The sequence below is a fragment of the Colletotrichum higginsianum genome, chromosome 10 (assembly GCF_001672515.1).
Source record: "Colletotrichum higginsianum IMI 349063 chromosome 10, whole genome shotgun sequence".
NCBI classification, from domain to species: domain Eukaryota; kingdom Fungi; phylum Ascomycota; class Sordariomycetes; order Glomerellales; family Glomerellaceae; genus Colletotrichum; species Colletotrichum higginsianum.
Genome location: NC_030962.1, coordinates 1,239,125 through 1,257,636, shown reverse-complemented (window position 1 = coordinate 1,257,636; position 18,512 = coordinate 1,239,125). Strand labels below are relative to the sequence as shown.

Sequence of the window (18,512 nt, the reverse complement as noted above, 5' to 3'; positions counted from 1 at the left end):
ATACAGCATGACAGGTAGGCAGGTAATCGAGGTACGCACCCACCTGTCTCTCCGTTCTCCGCTTCCCCCTGCTTCGTAAACAGACCGCCATATGGTTTCTGCCCAAGTTCCAGTCTCGACTCTCTATGCCTTCCAGTGGGTACCTGACGGGTAGGTAGTTGTCCGATGCAAGTGTGCTGCTGGGCATGCCTCCATTTTTTATCCGCGTATTCGGGGCCAGAACAGATTGCCGCATCAGGCGAAGTGGAGTTATATTCACAACCTCCGATTGGCGGAAGGAAGCATTCGATGGTCTCGAGGTCAGGATGAAGCCTCCAAATGCATGAACGTGACCCCGATGTCCAACACGGGATTCACTGGCTTTGTGCAGGGAAAGCCGAGTGTTGATCTGTGCGAACAATCGAATCAGCAGCAGTTAAGGGTAAGAACTCAAGGACAACCTTGGATTCGTTGTCGCACTCCAAATCCGTCTTGAATACTATTTTGTTTTTGAGAATCAAATTGTTTATTTTAACATTGGTGTCTCCACCATGACTCGCACGCAATGCATTTGACGATTCTTCCATTGGCTGGCCTTGCGCCGAAGGATCTTGGTGGCGCGACACCCTCCGGGACACAGGCTGTGGCGTTCGGCTAGCAGCCAGATGGGAGACAACTGCATGGGATATGCACCATGCCAGTTTGTTGAGATGCATGATTCATCATGTGGTGCATTGTACTGTTGTGGGAAGGTTGGTCGCGGCAGATTGTGGATGAGCACAACAGTGGTGTTGACGTCGAACTGAGGTTATTCCTAATGGTGGTGCGGAAAGTCAAAGGGCAATGAATGTCCAAGGTGGGATCCAGACCAGGTGCATTTGGCTGTATGATGTAATCAATCCAAAATTCTCGTCCGTTGGTTCGCCGGATCAGTCGGGAAAACGGAGCCGGAGGGCGATAAGTTGACAGCTGACAGGGGTCGAAATTTGATCACAGGGGGGGGCGGCACCCGCCCTGGACGCCGCATGGCGCACGTTGCGTGCTGGTTCCTCGCCGATTACCACATCAAATCGATGGATCCCGCCCATCCCGCGGGCGCGCCCCCCCAAGAAGCCCGCCCTGCCCGACATGTCCGCTGACGCCCCAGACCTTTCTCGGGGCGACCTCGCACATTGCGCTGGCGAGTAGACGTTCTTCTTTTCCCTCTTCTTCCAGAAACCGCGTTTTTGACACACCGCATCCCCTCAAAGAGCCGCCATTTCGACCGAGGAAAGACTGAAAACCACCACCATGACGACCGACTCCGCCGCTGCCGACCCTGCGACCAGGGTCAAATCCGCCGCTTCGACGGTATCCGACGTCGGGTACCCTCACGGCCATCTGGGCCACCTCAGCGAGCACGAAGAGGCGCAGTTAGCCGCCTTCAAGACACTGGTGGAGGAGAAGGGCCTGTACAAGCCTGGCCCGCCAGCGTCCCACGACGACCCGACTCTGCTGTGAGCTGCCCCCCTCCTCTCCATACCCCTCCCACGGTGCTCGGCGCCTTCGTGTGCGCCGGAAAGGCCGGAAGACGAAGCGGTATTTCTGACTTTTCCCCCCTTTGCGTCATACTGCAGCCGATACCTGCGCGCCCGAAGATGGGTTCCCGAGGACGCCCTGACGCAGTTCAAGGATACGGAGGATTGGCGCGCCGCCAACGACATTGACGTGCTCTACGAGACCATCGACCTTGACGCTTTCGAGCAGAGCCGCCGGCTGTACCCCCAATGGCTCGGTCGTCGAGACAAGCGCGGCATCCCCGTCTACCTGTTTGAGGTCAAGACGCTGGACAACAAGGCCATCTCCAACTACGAGAAGCTGGGCAAGGACTCGAGCTTCAGCAAGGCCAAGTTCGACGGCAAGACCCCGGCCGGCATGTTGCGCCTCTTTGCGCTCTACGAGAACCTCACGCGCTTCACCCAGCCCTTGTCCACGCAGCTGCAGGACCGCGAGCACCGCGACACCCCGATCACGCTGAGCACCAACATTGTGGACATCTCCGGGGTCAGCCTGAAGCAGTTCTGGAACCTCAAGTCGCACATGCAGGCCGCAAGCCAGCTCGCGACGGCGCACTACCCCGAGACGCTTGACCGTGAGTGACGACGTCCCTCCATCCCGAGCATGAACTAGCGACTGACAAGTCCCCGTGCAGGCATCTTCATCATTGGCGCGCCCGTGTTCTTCTCCACCGTCTGGGGCTGGATCAAGCGCTGGTTCGACCCCATCACCGTGTCCAAGATCTTTATCCTGAGCCCCCACGAGGTGCTGCCGACCCTCGAGCAGTTCATCGAGCGGCGCAACATCCCGAAGCAGTACGGCGGCGAACTCGAGTTCAAGTTCGGCGACCAGCCGACGGTCGACCCGGCGTGGGAGGGCCTGGTGCGGTGGGAGAACGGACACAGCTCGTTCAAGTCGCGGCCCGCCATTTGGCGCGAGAATGAGGACGGCACCCGCGTGGAGTGCGTCGGTATTGGCAGCGTCAACGGCGTCGAGCAAAAGGAGCTCATCTGCTCTGTTCCCAAGGCGTGGCCGTCCAAGACGAGCGCCCCGGCGGCCGAGCCGACTCCCGCTGCCACGCCCGTGACCAAGGAGGGCAGCGTGACGGAGGGAACGCAGACGGCACCGGCGTCAGAGATGCAGAGACTGTCCATCTCCGATACCAAGGAGATCGCTGAGAAGCACACCGAGGGCAGCACGGCGTCGCCGCCCACGGGAGCGGCATAGACATCTTCGGTCTGAATCGTTAGAAGCTGTGATTACATACTTGGTTGGGCATTACAGCATCGGTCTGTTTTGTAATTTGGGTGCGGCTTACGAAATACCCCCGAGGGCGCTGGCCTTCTTCAAGGGAACGAACGGGAGCAGGATCTTCGGGTGAGGCAACATGGACTGGAGTTTTTAAACATGTAACAACGATATGTTCAAGGCATCATTTTGATTCAAAATATGGTATCTCATGACGTCGCATCGTCCCATCTACCGAGGACCCCGGGTCTCATGCAGGGTCGCCTCTGGATTCGATCATCCCATCTGTGACAGCACGGTCCCCGGGTCCATATCGTCCGTGTGTACTCTATATGTGGTGTTGTAAATGAGGTGTACGCAGGCAGACAAAGCCTAATACTGCCCCAACGCCCCTCTAGCAAAATCCCAAAAAGCCCCCCCTAAATTGTCTATCCCCCGCCACAACCGCCGCCAATCTACCCCGAGTATCCCCTCCTCTTCCGCCACTCCGCCACGCCCTTCTCGATCTCGCCCCACGACACGCCGTCGCGCACGAGCTGCATCGTGACGCCAAGGCTCTCGGTCTCGCGGTTCCGGCTCTCGTCGTCGAAGAAGAGCATGTCTGTGAAGGGGATGCCCGTCTTGCGGAAGATGGTCTCGAAGTGGCGGATCTTGCTGCTCGGGTAGATCTCGAGCGGGCCGTCAAAGTACTCGAGCGCCTTCTTCGTCTTCTCCTTCTTGCCCGTCCCGCTGCCGCTGCCGCCTTCGTCGACGCTCGGCGGCGGCACGTGCAGCAGCTTCAGCATGTCGCGAGCGAGGTCAGGCGCCGAGGTGCGCGAGGCGACGGCGATCTTGACGCCGGCCAGCGGCAGAGTGTAGAGGATGCGCGGGACATCCGGGTAGAAGGCGAAGGACTCGCCGTGGCGGTCGGCGACGGCGGAGTGCGTGGCGTTGGCCTTGAGGGGCGCAGCGACGTGGGTGTCGACCCAGAAGGGCCAGAGAGTGTAGTCGAGGTCGAAAACAATGAGCTTGGGCAGTGGGAGGTCGTCGGTGAGGATGCGCGGGAGGGAGAGGGAGGAGGAGTTCGTCGTCGAGGTCGAGGGCGTGCCGAGGGTTGTTGTGCTGCCGCCCTGCGGGTTCTTGGAGAGTTTCTTGGGCATTGCGGCGGGTGAGGGATTCTGACCGACGGATTGATGTCGGTTGCCTGTTTGCTTCGCTGAGGAGGGTGGCGACGAGGGGGAGGAGATCGAGGCGGTGGTTGAGGGAGGGGTGAATGAGAGAGTAAAATGATCCCGAGGAGGGGAAAACTGGTGGTTGCGATTGCGACTCCTGGCGATGATGAGCTTCGTCACTGCGCTGGCGCACAGGCTGTTTGGTGGGGGGGTCACTGAAAAGGTACGTACTTCTGGATACGCCCGGGCCAGGAAGCCCCCTCCAGCCAGGGCCCCAGCAAGAGATGGACCGGGGGGGGGGATTAGGAACGAAAAGGAAGGGGGAAAAATATGAGAAAAATCATGGAGAAAAATTAAATCCCATCATGTCCCTCCCACTGATGCTGACTCCGGCTTGAACATTAAGATCCCGACGTGAAATATTCTTGGTCCTACCACATTTCCATGCGCGCCATGAATAAATGCTATCCTAAACGAGACTAAATCCAGAGGTACAATTCATTTCACTGACATGAGCGAGGCCATTTAGGAGAAAATGTTCCAAACATAACGCCACGCGACAAACAACCTGCAAAACTGACAAAAAGATAAACTCGACGTTGGCCTGATTCGAACAGACGCTCCCGAAGGAACAAGATTTCTAGTCTTGCGCATTAGACCACTCTGCCACAACGCCAGATGAGGAATCCGCTTTGAAGCGGGGATGAAAGGGTAGTGCTGTTTGTGACAACAAGGAGGAGAGACATCCCGGCCATCGTGGGACTGGTGTGTCCTGGCCGAAGCGGTGAAGGGCGCCGACGCGAGGGAACCCCCGGTGGACTCTAACCATGCGGGCTTCGGCCTTGACTCACCTCTTCGGTACAAGGCCGCCCGCCTGCATCGGCCCCGACCCGTTCCCCCGCCAGCTGGCCCACTCCCGAGTCACTCCTCGGCCCAGGACGGAATCGGGTGGAGGCGATCGGGCCCGGAAGTGCCGTCAGTTGGAACTGGTCGTCCAGACAAGCCGCAGGAGACGTACGGTTGCCATTTGCCGAATGTCTGTTGCATGAGACACACCCCATTTCAACCGATACTTTGCGGATTTGCGGACTTTCGGGGTTCTCCGCTGCCGGCAAGGTGCCGATCGATAATTACAAGTAGACACCCCGCGGCTGGGCGACGAACGAACGAACGAACCAACCGGTTCCTGGCGACCCTGCAAACCTTCGCTGCTTGTTGTATCGACTCGGAGCTACTTTTGGACCCCGGGAGCTATGGCCACTCATCACGACGCGCATTTCGTCTTTCCCTCGTCTGACCCTCAGCTTGTCGAAAGGGGCTGCCAGGCAGGCATCTCGCTCGGGAGATTCGCTCGGCAATGGGGATGACGCAGATCGCAGATCAAAGAGACATCCGTACCTGTGATCAGTCGCTGTTTCGCCCCCCTGAGGCGCTGAGCGGCACCAAAGACGCTGGGCTGGTCGGCACACTCGCCGAACGCCACGACCCCGAACCGCTGTCTGAGTTTCGGCACCGCGCCATCCCAAGTCGCACTGCAACGCCTCCAAGAACAGGACCGACGCCACTAACCCTTCCCACCGGACTCTGACACTGCAGCGCAAGTACCGAGCGTACGACGTCCGATGGATGGACCTATGTTGGGGTAATGCGGGGAGATAAACATGACGGATCCCCCACGTCCAGCGGCACATTAAACGACGAAGAGCCACCCAACAGCCGAAATAAGACGACTACAACTCCCGAAAGGTCTGTAGCTTCTTCCATTGTTAGCAAAGCTTCGAAATCGCCGCAATACTGCTCGCCTGCCTATTACAACTCCAGAATCATCCCGACGACCGTGCCTACGCTCGAATCACAGGCAATCATGCCCGACAGACAGATCCAGCTCGTCCGCCTCGCGCACGTCTTTTACAAGCACAAGAACATCGAGGCCGCCCGAAAGTTCTACGACGACTTTGGTTTCTTCGAGTTTGAGCGCACGGGAAACAGAACCTACTATCGTGGCTACGGCGCAGAGCCGTTTGTGATATGCGCCATCGAGGCGGCTGAGGATGAGTTCGGAGGTCCGGCGTTCGTTGTCGAGTCGATGGCGGACCTCGAGCAAGCCTCCAAAACGCTACCAGACGCGACAGAAATCTACGACCTCAAGGACGTGCCGGGGGGCGGTAAATGTGTCAGCTTCAAGGACCCGGTCGACGGCTGGTCGCTCCACCTCGTCTACGGCCAGACACCCGTTGAGAGAGCCGACCCGGGGTTTCCTAACCTCAAGTTCAACTTTGTGAGTCGAGACGGAGAGGCGGGTCCCCGTTGTGTAGGACTCGACTGACGACCCCGGTGCAGCCGACAGAGAAGCACCGCGAGGTCAACCACAAGCAGCGCTTCACGAAGCGCCCGGCGCCGGTGCACAAGCTCGGCCATTTCGGTGTCTGCCTGACCAACTTTGACAAGGCGTACGAGTTCTACACCAGCCACTTCAACCTCTACCCCAGCGAGGTGAGTACCCAGTACCGAGTACCAAGGCGCGCAAGTCGAATGGATCTCCGTCGTCGTCGTCTAACATAGGTCGCGTAGCTCGTCCACGCGCCGGACAATAAGGACAAGAAGGTGACGGTCTTCTTCCGCCTCGCGCGCGGTAAGGAATTCGTCGACCACCACTGCTTCTTCTTCTTCGAGGGCCCCAAGTTTCACGTGCACCATTCGTCGTTTGAGACGCACGACTTCGACACGCAGGTGCTTGGGCACGACTGGTTGAGAGAGCAGGGCCACAAGAGCTGCTGGGGCGTGGGCCGGCACATCATGGGCAGCCAGATCTTCGACTACTGGTACGTTACGTTCAGGGTGCTGCTAGGAAAACTGTCCTTGGCGAACGGAGAAGGCTGACACGGCGATAGGTTCGACCCCTCGGGCTTTATCATGGAGCACTACGTCGATGGCGACCTGCTCGACGATACGGAGGAGACGCACCACAACCCGGCATCGCCGGACAATCTCCACATCTGGGGTAAGTCGGTCCATTAGTCCGGTGGGGCAAGCAAACGTGCTGACGAAGGAATGTCTAGGGCCTGAGGTGCCGGCCGACTTTTTGCAGTGATCGGATCCAGTGGGAAGTATTTATCTTTTTTACATCGCCGCGAGAACAGATGTCATATCCTGTTTTAGCGCAGAACACTATCGTGATGGCCTCACTCAGGTGGAGCCATTCACCCGGACCGGACGGATGCGCAACGGCCGGAACAACAGGTCCTTCTGTCCTGCATCGTGACGGCTCCGCACGCGTATCGAGGCATTTCGATCGCCCAGCACATAGGTAGTAGTCTAGGAGAATTAAACCGCTTTCACCTGCTGTTGTTGTTGCTGGAGAGAGGCTATGGCATGCACAGTCGCATGCAACCAAGACGGATGAGAAAACCAAGGGGACAGGTTATTGCCACCAGCGCATCGCCCTGTTTTCAACATGATCGTCGCAGCAGAAGGACGGTAGAAGCCGCCTCGTCAGACTCGGGTGTGCTAGCTGGATTGTCGTTAAGGAGCATCAGCCAGACATACCAATACCGTCGATAACCGCATATATTGCTGCTTTTTGCCCCCCCCCCCCCCCCAGGTGGCTCATCGTGGCTCTGCTCCGTTGCATGATATGAAGGCTGACACGCACAGGCCAGATGTTGAGCTGAGAGGCGGCCATTCGAGGGTGGCGTCGTTTCATGAATTGTTCTCCGATGGTTGTCGACGGGGGGCAAAGTCGGATATTCATCCACTTCAGCTTGATGAGCGCGGCAGGGTAGTTTATGTGTTCATGTGGGCTGGCAGGACGGCCGGCACCGTCAAGTGTCGATCGAGCAGAGAAGCTCCTCCTCTTAGCTCTCCGACAGAGGACAGATGGGAGGAGACAGGCCCTCGGGTCTCGAATAACTGTGTGTGTGTGTGTGTGTGTGTGTGTGTGTGTGTGTGTGTGTCGGCCGAACGATGACCGATCGCCGATCATCACCGGAGCATCGCATCGAGTCGCCCACCCCCACCCTCCTAATCTGTCATCTCATCGCGCGGGAAAACCTTCGTTGGCTATTTCGCGCCCTTTTCTACGAAGCTTTCCAACACCACTCAATCCAAGGACTGTGAATGGCGGATGGCGAAGTGACGAGCATGAACCCCCCTGCAAATGACCGCAACGACCGCAAACGACCCCCGCAACGGCCTTGCAGCTTGCTTCTCCATATCGAGAGGGATCTCCCGCCCCCTGGCCCCTGTCGCCTCCCCGGCCATGGTTGCATTCAACCCCATCGGCACTGCCTCCCTCTTGGTGCATCGCTCGCCGGCACTGCGGCCCACGTGCAGAGTGCGAGCTCAAGCAGATGGTCGTTCTGGCTGGCGGGGAGGGAGGCTTTTTTGGTAGGTCGAAAAAAGCTGACAAAGTGACAGCCAAGACCAGACCATATTTCGGACGTACAGCGATTCTCCGCCCTCTTTTCGGTTGTTCCGCGATAGGTTTTCACTGATTCAGGGGCGCATCTGCACGCCTGGCGGCCATTGGGTGCTGAGACGGGGATGGGATGGCATGTTTGAGATTGGAGTCGACGATCATTTCCGCCCGCCTGCAGCCTGTCAATGATACCACCGGCGGGCGGGCAGGAGAACCCTTTGGTCCAGCTTGCTCGGTTTCCAATGGCACGTGTTAGGACCGGTTCGGGGACGAGGTTGTGAATGGGACGGAGGAGGAACCGAGGGGGATGAATCATGAGGACGACACAAGGGCCGTCCGTGGTAATTGATCCCTGACGGATCGATATGCTTGCCAACATACAGAGTACTTAAAGTCGCTACGGCCCGCGCTCATATCTACCGGGAAGAGGAGGAGGAGGAGGAGGAGGACTGACAAGAAGTGATCTTCGTCCGCCTTCACACTCCCTTCCCACCCCCGCGTCGACCACCGTCCTCGTCCCTTGCAATGCGCGCCGACGCCACCTTCGCCCTGCTCGCCCAGGTCCTCGCCGTCCAGGGCGTGCGCATCATCCAGTCCAACGACGATGGCTGGGCCGACCTCTACCTCCGCTCCTTCAACGACGCGCTGAGGACTTCGGGCCATGACGTGCTCCTCTCCGCCCCGGCCGAGGACAAGTCCGCCACCAGTGCGTCCCTCCGCCAGGCCGCCGCCGCCGCCGCCGTCTTCCATTCTATGCATGCCCACCGACTGACTGACCTTTTTGCCCTCAGGCTCCCTCGACATCGAACCCAGCCCGCGTGACAGCCCCTGCCAGTACAACAGCTGCGCCGCCAACAGCGGCCCCGTCGGCTTCAACGAGACCCGCAAGGACCTCCGCTGGGTCAACTCGTTCCCCGTCACCTCGATGCGCTACGGCATCGAGCAGTTCGCCCCGGAGCAATGGGACGGCGCCGCCCCCGAGCTCGCCGTCTCCGGCCCCAACGTCGGCCCCAACCTCTGGCTGCAGGTCCCCTTCTCCAGCACCATCGGCACCGCCGTCTACGCCTCCGGCACCAAGGGCATCCCCGCCATCGCCTTCTCGGGTTTCTCCATGGGCGCCCTCCCCTGGAACACGAGCCCCGTGCCCACGCGCAGCACCGTCTACGCCGAGCTCGCGGCGCGCCTCGTCGACAAGATCGTCGCCGGCGGCGCGCCCTACCTCCCCGCCAAGACCTGGCTCAACGTCAACTTCCCCCTGGTCACCGACACGGAGTGCAACGACCCGGACCAGTTCAAGTGGGTGCTCAGCCGCATCAACCCGGGCCTCCTCTCGGACCCGGACGTCGCCACCTGCGGCTCCGACGACAGGCTGCCCGAGGAGACCAAGGTCGTCCTCACCGCCGGGTGCTACATCTCCATCAGCGTCGGCAACTCCGACGACAAGACGACGGCGTCCAAGGAGAAGCAGCAGCCGGTTCTGGACAGGCTCCGCGACTTCCTGTCCTGCCTGCCGTAGAAGAGGGGTATGCGATGGGGAGGGTTTAAACTGTTGAGAGACGACGAACACGTCAAACAACCCAGGGCCGGGTTGCAGGGTGGTTTTGCTCTTGTTTGCATCTGATGTTCTGGTGCTCCACTCTTCAACAACACAACGTTTTTAGGCTCACATGGATCAGCAAGACACAACACGTGTGTGCTGCAAGCAAACTTAGATACAAGATTAAAGCTACAGTATTTACTCCTAACTATGCGCCAAAGGAGCCCTTGCAGGTATCCTTGGAGGTCAACACTCCACACTCTCTTTGCATCATGATTATCAAACATAGACCTGTTGCTATCGACGACCCACAGGAATGAAGACACATACACTCTCTCTCCTTGGCCCGAGCCCTCTCGTCGTTGTGTCCATGCCCGTCAGCCCTTTAGAATTCGGCCTCGAAGCCGGCCCTGCGGGCTCTACGACTCCTCCACGTGTGGCTACAGACTCGGTACCCCTCCATTCGCGAGCGGCGACCCGCGGGATCCGATGCGACGGTCCGCGTCCGAGGAGGAGGCATCTACGTCTCCGGCCGGCGTGTCGACCTGCATCTCCCCGTCGACGTCGTCCGACACGTCCAGGTTGTCAAACTCGTCCGCCAGCTCCCCCAGATCGTTCGACACGCCCAGGTCGCCAAAATCCTCTACCAGCCCCCCCAGATCGGCTTCGGGAGGCGCGTTGGTCATCTCCCGGTCAGTGTTCCGAGTCTCGACCCGGACGCGGGGCTCGCCCGCGCGCAACCTGTTCCTCCGGGCCTGGTGGTCCCTCCTCATCTGTACCGCCCGCACCCAGCGGCGCCGCTGCTCCTCAGACGCGCCGGGGGCGAGGATCAGCGCGGCTTCGTGGACGAGGCGCAGTTCAAACGGTGTCATAGGGTTGGTGTGCTCGCTTCGACGGCCCGAGGTCGGGCGAGAAACCCGGTTTGGGAACGTCGTGGGGCGAGTGCCACCGCTACCGCCGCCGGTGGTTGGGAGAGACGGCTCGATCGGGGGGGGAAACGGGATTCCTGGGACCCATGGGCAACGTTCTCTTATGCCTTGTCTCGTCATGAGGGACGCTCGTTGCCACCATCGGTGGTTCGCGACGGTCCCAGTGGCCCGGGGAAACGGGCTCGGCAGGGCGGGATATGCGGTATTCGCGGGCCATGAGCGGGATGTCTCTATGTCTGCAATCGTCCGAGACCCTTGGGGCCATTGTTCCAACATCACTCTGATAGAGTCGTAGTCTATGGAGAGGCTAGGGCCGGCCTCGTTCGGTGCGGGCGCCGATCTGGGCATGGGGCCTCGGTTGGGTCGCCCGGCCACGTTTGATGAATCGGATGGGTTCATGGTCATCAGGGGGCCCCAATTTGGTATAACGTTCGACTTGGTTGGCAGTACGGTGATCCGGTGTACCAAGTGAGTCTTAGTCCTAGTCGGCTCTGATGGAGTTGTGATTTGGATGGATTTCTCCTCCTGCCAACGCGTCTGCCGCGCTGAAGATATGCCATCTCTCTCACCTATCTCCGCTAGAGGTTTTGACATTTACTGATCTCATGGTAGAACCCGCACTGCAAACTCAGTTCTCTCTACCAGACATTGATGAGGTTTGGTTGTCCAAAAAGAGTGCCGTGACCCACATGAAAGAGATGCCAGGAACTTTCTTCCTTCGTGTCATCGGAGATGTAGCAATTCCAGCCCTGGACTTTAGTGACGAACATGCCCGTGACATTTTCTTTTGCTACCGTAGTGGTATTTCTACTACTTGAACATGCTGAAGGGGATGATATGGCTCGAAAATGTCCCGTAATCTCGGATTTGGCTTGGTCTTCGATGGGCTGCTTGGGTGTTGACCACTGGATCATGATGCCAGGACCAGAGAGGTTCTTATCGGAAAATTTTCGTCCACATACTTGAATAAAATTGCGACTACCTCAAATCCTTCGCAAATTCTGTCGGCCACTACCAGTATTCGTAGATGGTTGCCCCGATGTACTGCTTAGAGGAAGTAACGCAGTCTACGTCTGCAGTTCAAGATCAAACACTTCTCTCAACAAGATAGGTCTAATAGTTCTAAAGTGAGAGAATTGCTACCGCTGGCGTGAACAGCTATACTGGCGACTGGGCACCTAATTCAACTTGGAACTTGCAGACTATCCAACACCTTGGATTGTAGAAAAAGTCAGTGATGGAGCCGAATGCATAAACTTGGGTCGGCTTCTGAGAATATCGGAAAACAAAGTAAATAGCAGCAATGTTTACAGACTCTCTTTGCAGTTGATTCCGTCTATCACACTCCATGCTAGAATGAAGGCCATCATTGAGTGCCCTTGCTCCCATGCTCAAAAAAAACTCTTGACGCCTTTCCATACTTTGCAATGTTCTAGAAAGCAAACAGTAACCGCATGCCACTCACTGGTTTCCCTATCAGCCTCTCACCCTATTGACAGTGCGTTATCGTACTAGATAATCAACTGCCAACCGCCTTGTTCGCCAAACTGAATGCAGCAATGCCGAAGCCATAGAAAGAAACCAATATGTTTGCCGTGTGGGTGTTCATGAATCGTGGTCTTGCAGTAATAACAAAAGAACGCCGCAAACAATGCCGATACAGTCCTTTCTCGTGACAGCGCGCTTGTACTGCCATACACCTCTAATTCTCCCTGCGGCACTTTTAGCTATGTGTGCCCCCCCCATCAAGCCATGGTTGAAGAAGCTCACTTTCGGGTAGGCTTGATCGATACAGTGACTTCGTTGCCATCCTTCAGCCGGTCGATGTCATGGGACAGGGACTCAACCTGCTTCATGGTCTTGCCGAGCTTCTGCACGGTGTCCAAGATGTTCTGCTGATGGATGTCGAGACGCTGGCAGGAGTTGCCCAAGTTCGTGCCCAGGGCCGTCGGCTCCTGGAGCTTCTTGTAGTGCGTCTCCATCCCGCGGAAGGCCTTGGTCTCGTGGAGGAGGAACTCGAGCTTCTGATTGATCTCGACGATGCTCTTGTCGATGCCGGCGCTCCACTGGAGCAGTTTCTCTACCGTCGGGTCTACAACGACGGGGGAAGGCGACCGCTGCTGCGGCTTCGAGGCGCTGAATGTGTGTATGTTGGGCCACGGGAAGACGCTTGTCTAGGAGTCAGGTCATTCCCCAGTCAGCACGTCTGTTCTTCTGGAAGCTTGTCTGGTGGATCGAGAACTGATGGGTCGGACCTGGGGATATTGGCCGGGCATCGTGGGCCACTTGCCATCAGAGGCCGCACGAGTCTGCTTGCTTCTAGAGCTTGGGAGGTCCATTTCACTGATTAATGTTAGTTCTCTCGGGCCTGCCGATCGATTGTGCGTGTTGTCTCCGATGATTCGGTGTCCAAAAAGCGTGCGATACAAAAAGGTTGAATGCAGTTGGTACTGGAAGCTGATGAGACAAATGGTTCATCTACTTGCGGTTCATTGATTTTGAAAAAGAGAGAAAAATATTTAGTAAGTAGGACGAGAAGAGTTGTGAGTAGAGTGAGATTCACCTCGAGGTTCAGAAATCTGGTGGCTGGTAAGATAGGCCTCGCCTCACTTCACCTTCATAGTCGGATTTTCGCGATACTGGGTACCCAGTTCATTGTAACTACCGTAGCCTATGGAAACAATATAGTCCGAATTTCTCCTCGCATCTTGTGATACCAGCCGCCCATGTATCTTCTCATGAGCCCAGTGAATGGTCGCAAAGGTCAATCCCAGCAGCGGTGAAGCTGGCCGGGCAGCCCAACCACTGCAGTCACTACATTCCGGAGACAGGTGACTAAGCCAACTATGGGATGAAAAGGCAGCAAAGTCCTCAGCAGAAGAGACGGGCCGCGGAGATGGACGGTTGTGGGGGTATCAGCTGTCTTGCCCGCCTCGGAGGTTATATCAACCCGATGTCCTGGCAACGTACGACGAGATGTCTGTGCTTCAAGTCGGCGGCACCCGATTCGGGATATTGTTTGCGACTATTTTGCGAGAAGCCCTAGGGCCCCATTTAGATGCATTACATAATGGCAGAAATAACTACCTATGTTCCAGTATTGTTAGGAGTGTTACCACCAGTGGCCAGGTCGTTCGAGGAGGGATGGCGTTGAAGAGTTGCTATTTGACACATGCTAGAACAGTATCGAAACAATACCTGCTTCCGCCCCAGACGATGTTTATGTAACCTGTGTCAAGACCGAATTCTCATGGTTGAGTCTGCCTCGTCTTTCGTTTCGCAGCAAAGGAGAAGAAGAAGCAACTGCAAACTCGAGTCACGTTGGGCTGTCTGAACCTGGCCTGACCTGATCTGGCCCGGCTTGGCTTGATTGACAGTTGCCAGGCCGTCCGAGTGCATGTGCTTGTTTTATGCACAGGAAAGAAAACCCAGGCCCTCGAGGCTTATTCCTGGCAGAGTTCAGCGCGGCCAAAGTCTCCTCACCATCCGCTCTGGCGAAAAGCTTCAACTCGACAGGAAGCCCGCCTTGCCAGCTGATTGGAAAACCCAAAACGGCCCGCCCTTCTCAGCTGGACTGACCTCCGGGAACTCGACGCCGAGAATCCCAAAGTCATCGATGGTTGGTCTGATTCTAGACTGCGAAAGTTGCATCCCCTTTCCATGAAGCTTATTTGGATCTCGAACCTGCGCCCCTGAATGATAAACGTTTATTCCAACGCTCGAGTGCCGTACAAACACGAACCAAAAAGACAAGGAAAAAAAAGAACCCCCCCCCCCCAACTACTGAACGCCGAGAAAACGCGGGGCGAATTTCGGATTCTCAATCCTGTAAGCTTTCCCCAAAGCCCAAAAAGACCCCTGTGGCGATTGGAATCGGTCCTTGGACGATCCCAGTGTGGAGGCTGCCGACAAGGGACCAGGGAAGAGGGATCCAAGTCGACCGTCTGAGGCGCCTTTGGTCTCAAAACCGAACTTAGTCAATCCCTGCCATAGCTAAGAGGCACGTATACCTCGCCCTCGACGCCAAAACCTGTTTACCTGCGTTGGCCGCACTGTCGGCGTTCTGTCAGAGGGGGGCAGGCGCACATCTCACGAACACTCTCCCCCATACTCCCCCAAGTAGGACCGTCAAGCATGGAAGATAGAGGCTTGTCAAAACTTGGCAGTGCTTGGCGCCTGGTTCTGGTGTCTTGGCCTTCCATAAATAATTCTCCGAGCGCAAAGGCCCAACCTATTCATGATTCGAACAGCCGATGCTGTTATTATGGTTGTTGGCTGTTCACCCGCCCGCTCGCAAGCTGTTCGCAGTCGAAAGAATTTTCCGCTTTTGACCAACAGAGCCTGAGCAAGACCGCAGGATCCATCCTACACGAAGCGACGCCACGACCGCAATGTCGAGCTTCCCGTCGTAGCATTTTGCGTTCAGCGATCGCCCGGAGCCGAGACGACAAAGTTGCCCCTGATGTTTAGTCTTGCTTGGTACCGGCGCCGAGGAGCCGTTGTAGCCGTTTTCTTTAAGGCTCGGGAAGCAGCCGACAGGCGAGAGGGTCAGCTAACTGGTGTGTTTGCACAGAGTACACACATGCAAAGCGGGGGAAACGCTGCCCATCGTCCGCCCTGCCAATGAACCGGGGAGGGCAAGGGAGATGTTCAAAGCACAAACCCGAGTTGGTGCCGTGCGTCACGTCCGCGCGCCGAGGTATCGGATTGTGCCTGGCCGTGGCCGCCGCTAAGGATACAAGTGGAGGGCGCCCAGAATAATATGCGAGCCAAAAAACAGGTACTCGAGAGGCTTTGTCTTGGTGCGAGGTGACCTCTCTCCACTTGGCTGGAAACAAACTAGGTTGTCCTTGGTTAGGGCGGTTGTGTTTCTCCTCAGGTGGGATGGCAAAGTGATACAGAGTAGAGAGGTAAACAAGCCTTCTTTGATGAAAGCGGAGAGGGCAGGCTGGAAACAGAGACGATATTGGTACAGAGAAAGTTCAGATAGTGAGGGCGAAATCATAGGATGACGCGCAGCTCCACGGCTAACTAACATTTCTCAGATGCCAGCCTCAACCGTCAGCTGTCTCGGAGAGGAGAGGTAACCTCCCCACACTGATTATTAAACTGTCACGAGAGAAATCAACCATTGATCGATAGTGGAATTTGAGATGGAGCACGCGAACCTCGTGATCCGGAGAGAAAACGTAGTCGTGTTTGGTCATCGTTCATGTCAAGAGGGTCTTAGGAGCCCGGAGTTGGTCAAAGGTTCGAGCGGCATAGTGCCGACAAGTTGCTCATGCGTCTGCGGATGACCAAATGACTAACACGCCGGGCTTCTGCTAGCTGCATAAAAGGGAGAAAATTGATGTTCAACCGCGAACGCAGGAAACACAGCCAGCATGCAGCCGAGCAGGCCGCAGTCATCGGGGAGGTCGTTGGCCTTCTGTTGCGACCGTTCTGGCGTGACATCACGGGCCAAGGCACAAGAAACCCAACACGCACACACTCGCGGACACACACACACACACACACACACACAGAAAGAGAGAGAGAGAGAAAGAGAGAATGCATACTGCCAAACAGAGGAGGGAGGGGCCCAAGGTTTGTTTCACCCCCGGACAGAGTTCGCCGCCGGTGACCAATCTCATCTGGCTCCCCCCCTCCCCCCTTCTCCCACTTTTGTGCTAAGCTTCTGGACGACAGCTTATCAACCGGAACCAAGGCAATGCGTGTCTCAGAAGGACCTCCGTCGAGTCGGCCGGCCTTGCTGTGAGATAGAGAAAGGCAAGAAGGGCAAGGCAAGTAGAGTCTGCCGCCGACGGACGCGCGGACGCACATCATCTGAACTCATGACCACCCACCCATGATAACCGAGGGAAGCATATGGAGGACTCACAACTGCGGCATTGAGTGTTCATACCAGCAGCCGTCGGGACCGGATGCTCCTTTTGCCCTGGAAAATCTGCAGCATGAGGCTTTGGTTCTGCTCCCCGATGTCGTCTCTTCCACACTTCCCCTCCCTCCCCCCCCAAATACGCACGCACTGAAACGACAGACGCTAACATTCATGCTCAGGCCGCCAAAGGGGCTGGGCTCGCAGGCACGGGCGAAACTAGAAGGCCTGCCGAGAGATGGATTGAGAGAGAGAAGGTTCATGACGTTCGGGGAGGAAGGGGAGACTAACGGGCGAGGCGTAAATAAGGGCCCTTGATTCCCCCTTCCCCCAAGCTTGTCCGGTGGTTTAGTCCGGTTCGATATCTCCCCATCTTCAACGACGTGTCGGGTGACCATGGAATAAGGGAAACCCCTCCTGTCCTCCCCATCGTTCTATCTAACACGATCTTGATATACACCAAAAAAGAAAAAAGAAGAACGGAAATAAGCAACCCGGGTCCAACATGAACAGCTTCAACCCCCGCCGGGTGTCCTACCTCAGGCCACCCACAACGGTCTTTGAGACGCGCGAGTCCTGGGCTTCGCCGTACCCTTCCCTCAGCTCCATCGGATATCCGCCGTCGGCGAGGACGGCTGACGGGAAAATGGCATCGGTCATCTGGCACCGCACCTTCAACCACGTCGACTACGCCGAGTACAAGGCGGCCTGCGACGCCGAGAGGGCGGCCAAGCCCGAACGCGACCCGGACATCTTCTCGGTGGAGGCCAACCCGACCAGGCGCGGCTTCTCCAGGCTCGGGGCCATGTTCACCATCTACCCGTACCGCGACATGGGGTGGCTCGTCACCATGGTCTTCATCATGGCGGCCGTGAGCTTCACCCTGAACGGCATCTTCAGCCTCGTCCACTCGGTCAGCCCACGGCAGGCCGACTTCCCCGGCAGCGAACTGGCCTCGCAGGTCACCTTCGTCCTCGGCAGCTCGCTGCTGACGCTCAGCTCCTGGATGGGCCTGCTCGCCGCCTTCAACGTCGACCGCGCCGAGCTGGACCCCAAGAAGGACGCGCCCGACGCGTACAAGCCGGCGCTCCTCGGCAGCGACGAGTTCGTCTGGTGGGCCAACTGGTACGAGTGGAAGAGCGTCTTCTGGCCCAGCACCGCCTTCCGCGCCGGCGTCCTCCAGCTGCTGGCCGGGTCCTTCTTCACCATCGCCGCCGTCGGCGCCCTGCCCGGCGTGCTCGACCTCACCCACCCGCACGCCTACATCATCTTCATCTCCTCGCCCCAGCTCATCGGCGGCAGCTTCTTCGTCCTCGCCGGCCTGCTGCAGATCTACCTGTCCCAGAACAACTGGTACCTCCCCCTCATCCTCGACGCGAGCTGGCAGAACGGCTTCTGGAACCTGGTCGGCGCCAGCGGCTTTCTGGCCGTGGGCGTCGTCACCCTCCTCTCAAAGGACGCGGCCGTCACGATCGCCTCGCTCTCGTTGATGACCGGGATCGGTTTCTTGGTGGCGAGCCTCATCCAGTGGTACATCCTCATGGAGTTCTACCCCGTCGACCCGTACTGGGTCGACCCGTTCACGGCGGCAGAGATTCCTCCGCAGTCGATTTATTAACGACACTTTTTATTTTACTTTGATGACTTGGGACCGGGGTTAATCGGGGGGGCTTGGGACTTATACCAGAGAGAAACAGAATCTTAGATACCGACTCGGATTATAATTCATGATTTAATGACTTTCCAAACATGGACCCAACTACATGTCGTTTGTGAATGGTTCGTCCGGACCAACAACTTGCTTGACCTTGGCCCATCTAATTAGTCTTTGTTAGGT

At 57.3% G+C, this 18,512-nt stretch overlaps 7 protein-coding genes across 7 annotated transcripts; 4 read left to right on the top strand and 3 right to left on the bottom strand.

Annotated features, from left to right (window-relative positions):
• Window positions 1–1,269: 1,269 nt before the first annotated feature.
• On the top strand, window positions 1,270–2,742 carry CH63R_13846 (CRAL/TRIO domain-containing protein; the record flags this gene model as incomplete). The annotated part of the gene is made up of 3 exons (XM_018308820.1): window positions 1,270–1,475; window positions 1,542–2,110; window positions 2,171–2,742. The coding sequence occupies 3 exons, from the start codon at window positions 1,270–1,272 to the stop codon at window positions 2,740–2,742; spliced, it is 1,347 nt and encodes a 448-aa protein (XP_018151138.1).
• Window positions 2,743–3,218: 476 nt separating this feature from the next.
• CH63R_13845 (Magnesium-dependent phosphatase-1) lies at window positions 3,219–3,902 on the bottom strand (the record flags this gene model as incomplete). The annotated part of the gene is made up of 1 exon (XM_018308819.1): window positions 3,219–3,902. The coding sequence occupies one exon, from the start codon at window positions 3,900–3,902 to the stop codon at window positions 3,219–3,221; it is 684 nt and encodes a 227-aa protein (XP_018151137.1).
• A 1,657-nt stretch (window positions 3,903–5,559) lies between these two features.
• On the top strand, window positions 5,560–7,005 carry CH63R_13844 (Glyoxalase; the record flags this gene model as incomplete). Its single annotated transcript, XM_018308818.1, has 5 exons — window positions 5,560–6,192; window positions 6,255–6,407; window positions 6,486–6,736; window positions 6,806–6,915; window positions 6,974–7,005. The coding sequence occupies 5 exons, from the start codon at window positions 5,560–5,562 to the stop codon at window positions 7,003–7,005; spliced, it is 1,179 nt and encodes a 392-aa protein (XP_018151136.1).
• A 1,851-nt stretch (window positions 7,006–8,856) lies between these two features.
• CH63R_13843 (5'/3'-nucleotidase SurE) lies at window positions 8,857–9,847 on the top strand (the record flags this gene model as incomplete). The annotated part of the gene is made up of 2 exons (XM_018308817.1): window positions 8,857–9,037; window positions 9,123–9,847. 2 exons carry the CDS (start codon window positions 8,857–8,859, stop codon window positions 9,845–9,847), a joined length of 906 nt encoding a protein of 301 aa, XP_018151135.1.
• Window positions 9,848–10,308: 461 nt separating this feature from the next.
• Window positions 10,309–11,391, bottom strand: CH63R_13842 (uncharacterized protein; the record flags this gene model as incomplete). The annotated part of the gene is made up of 1 exon (XM_018308816.1): window positions 10,309–11,391. One exon carries the CDS (start codon window positions 11,389–11,391, stop codon window positions 10,309–10,311), a length of 1,083 nt encoding a protein of 360 aa, XP_018151134.1.
• Window positions 11,392–12,563: 1,172 nt separating this feature from the next.
• On the bottom strand, window positions 12,564–13,136 carry CH63R_13841 (uncharacterized protein; the record flags this gene model as incomplete). The annotated part of the gene is made up of 2 exons (XM_018308815.1): window positions 12,564–12,971; window positions 13,053–13,136. The coding sequence occupies 2 exons, from the start codon at window positions 13,134–13,136 to the stop codon at window positions 12,564–12,566; spliced, it is 492 nt and encodes a 163-aa protein (XP_018151133.1).
• Window positions 13,137–17,180: 4,044 nt separating this feature from the next.
• CH63R_13840 (Integral membrane protein) lies at window positions 17,181–18,293 on the top strand (the record flags this gene model as incomplete). Its single annotated transcript, XM_018308814.1, has 1 exon — window positions 17,181–18,293. The coding sequence occupies one exon, from the start codon at window positions 17,181–17,183 to the stop codon at window positions 18,291–18,293; it is 1,113 nt and encodes a 370-aa protein (XP_018151132.1).
• Window positions 18,294–18,512: the final 219 nt, after the last annotated feature.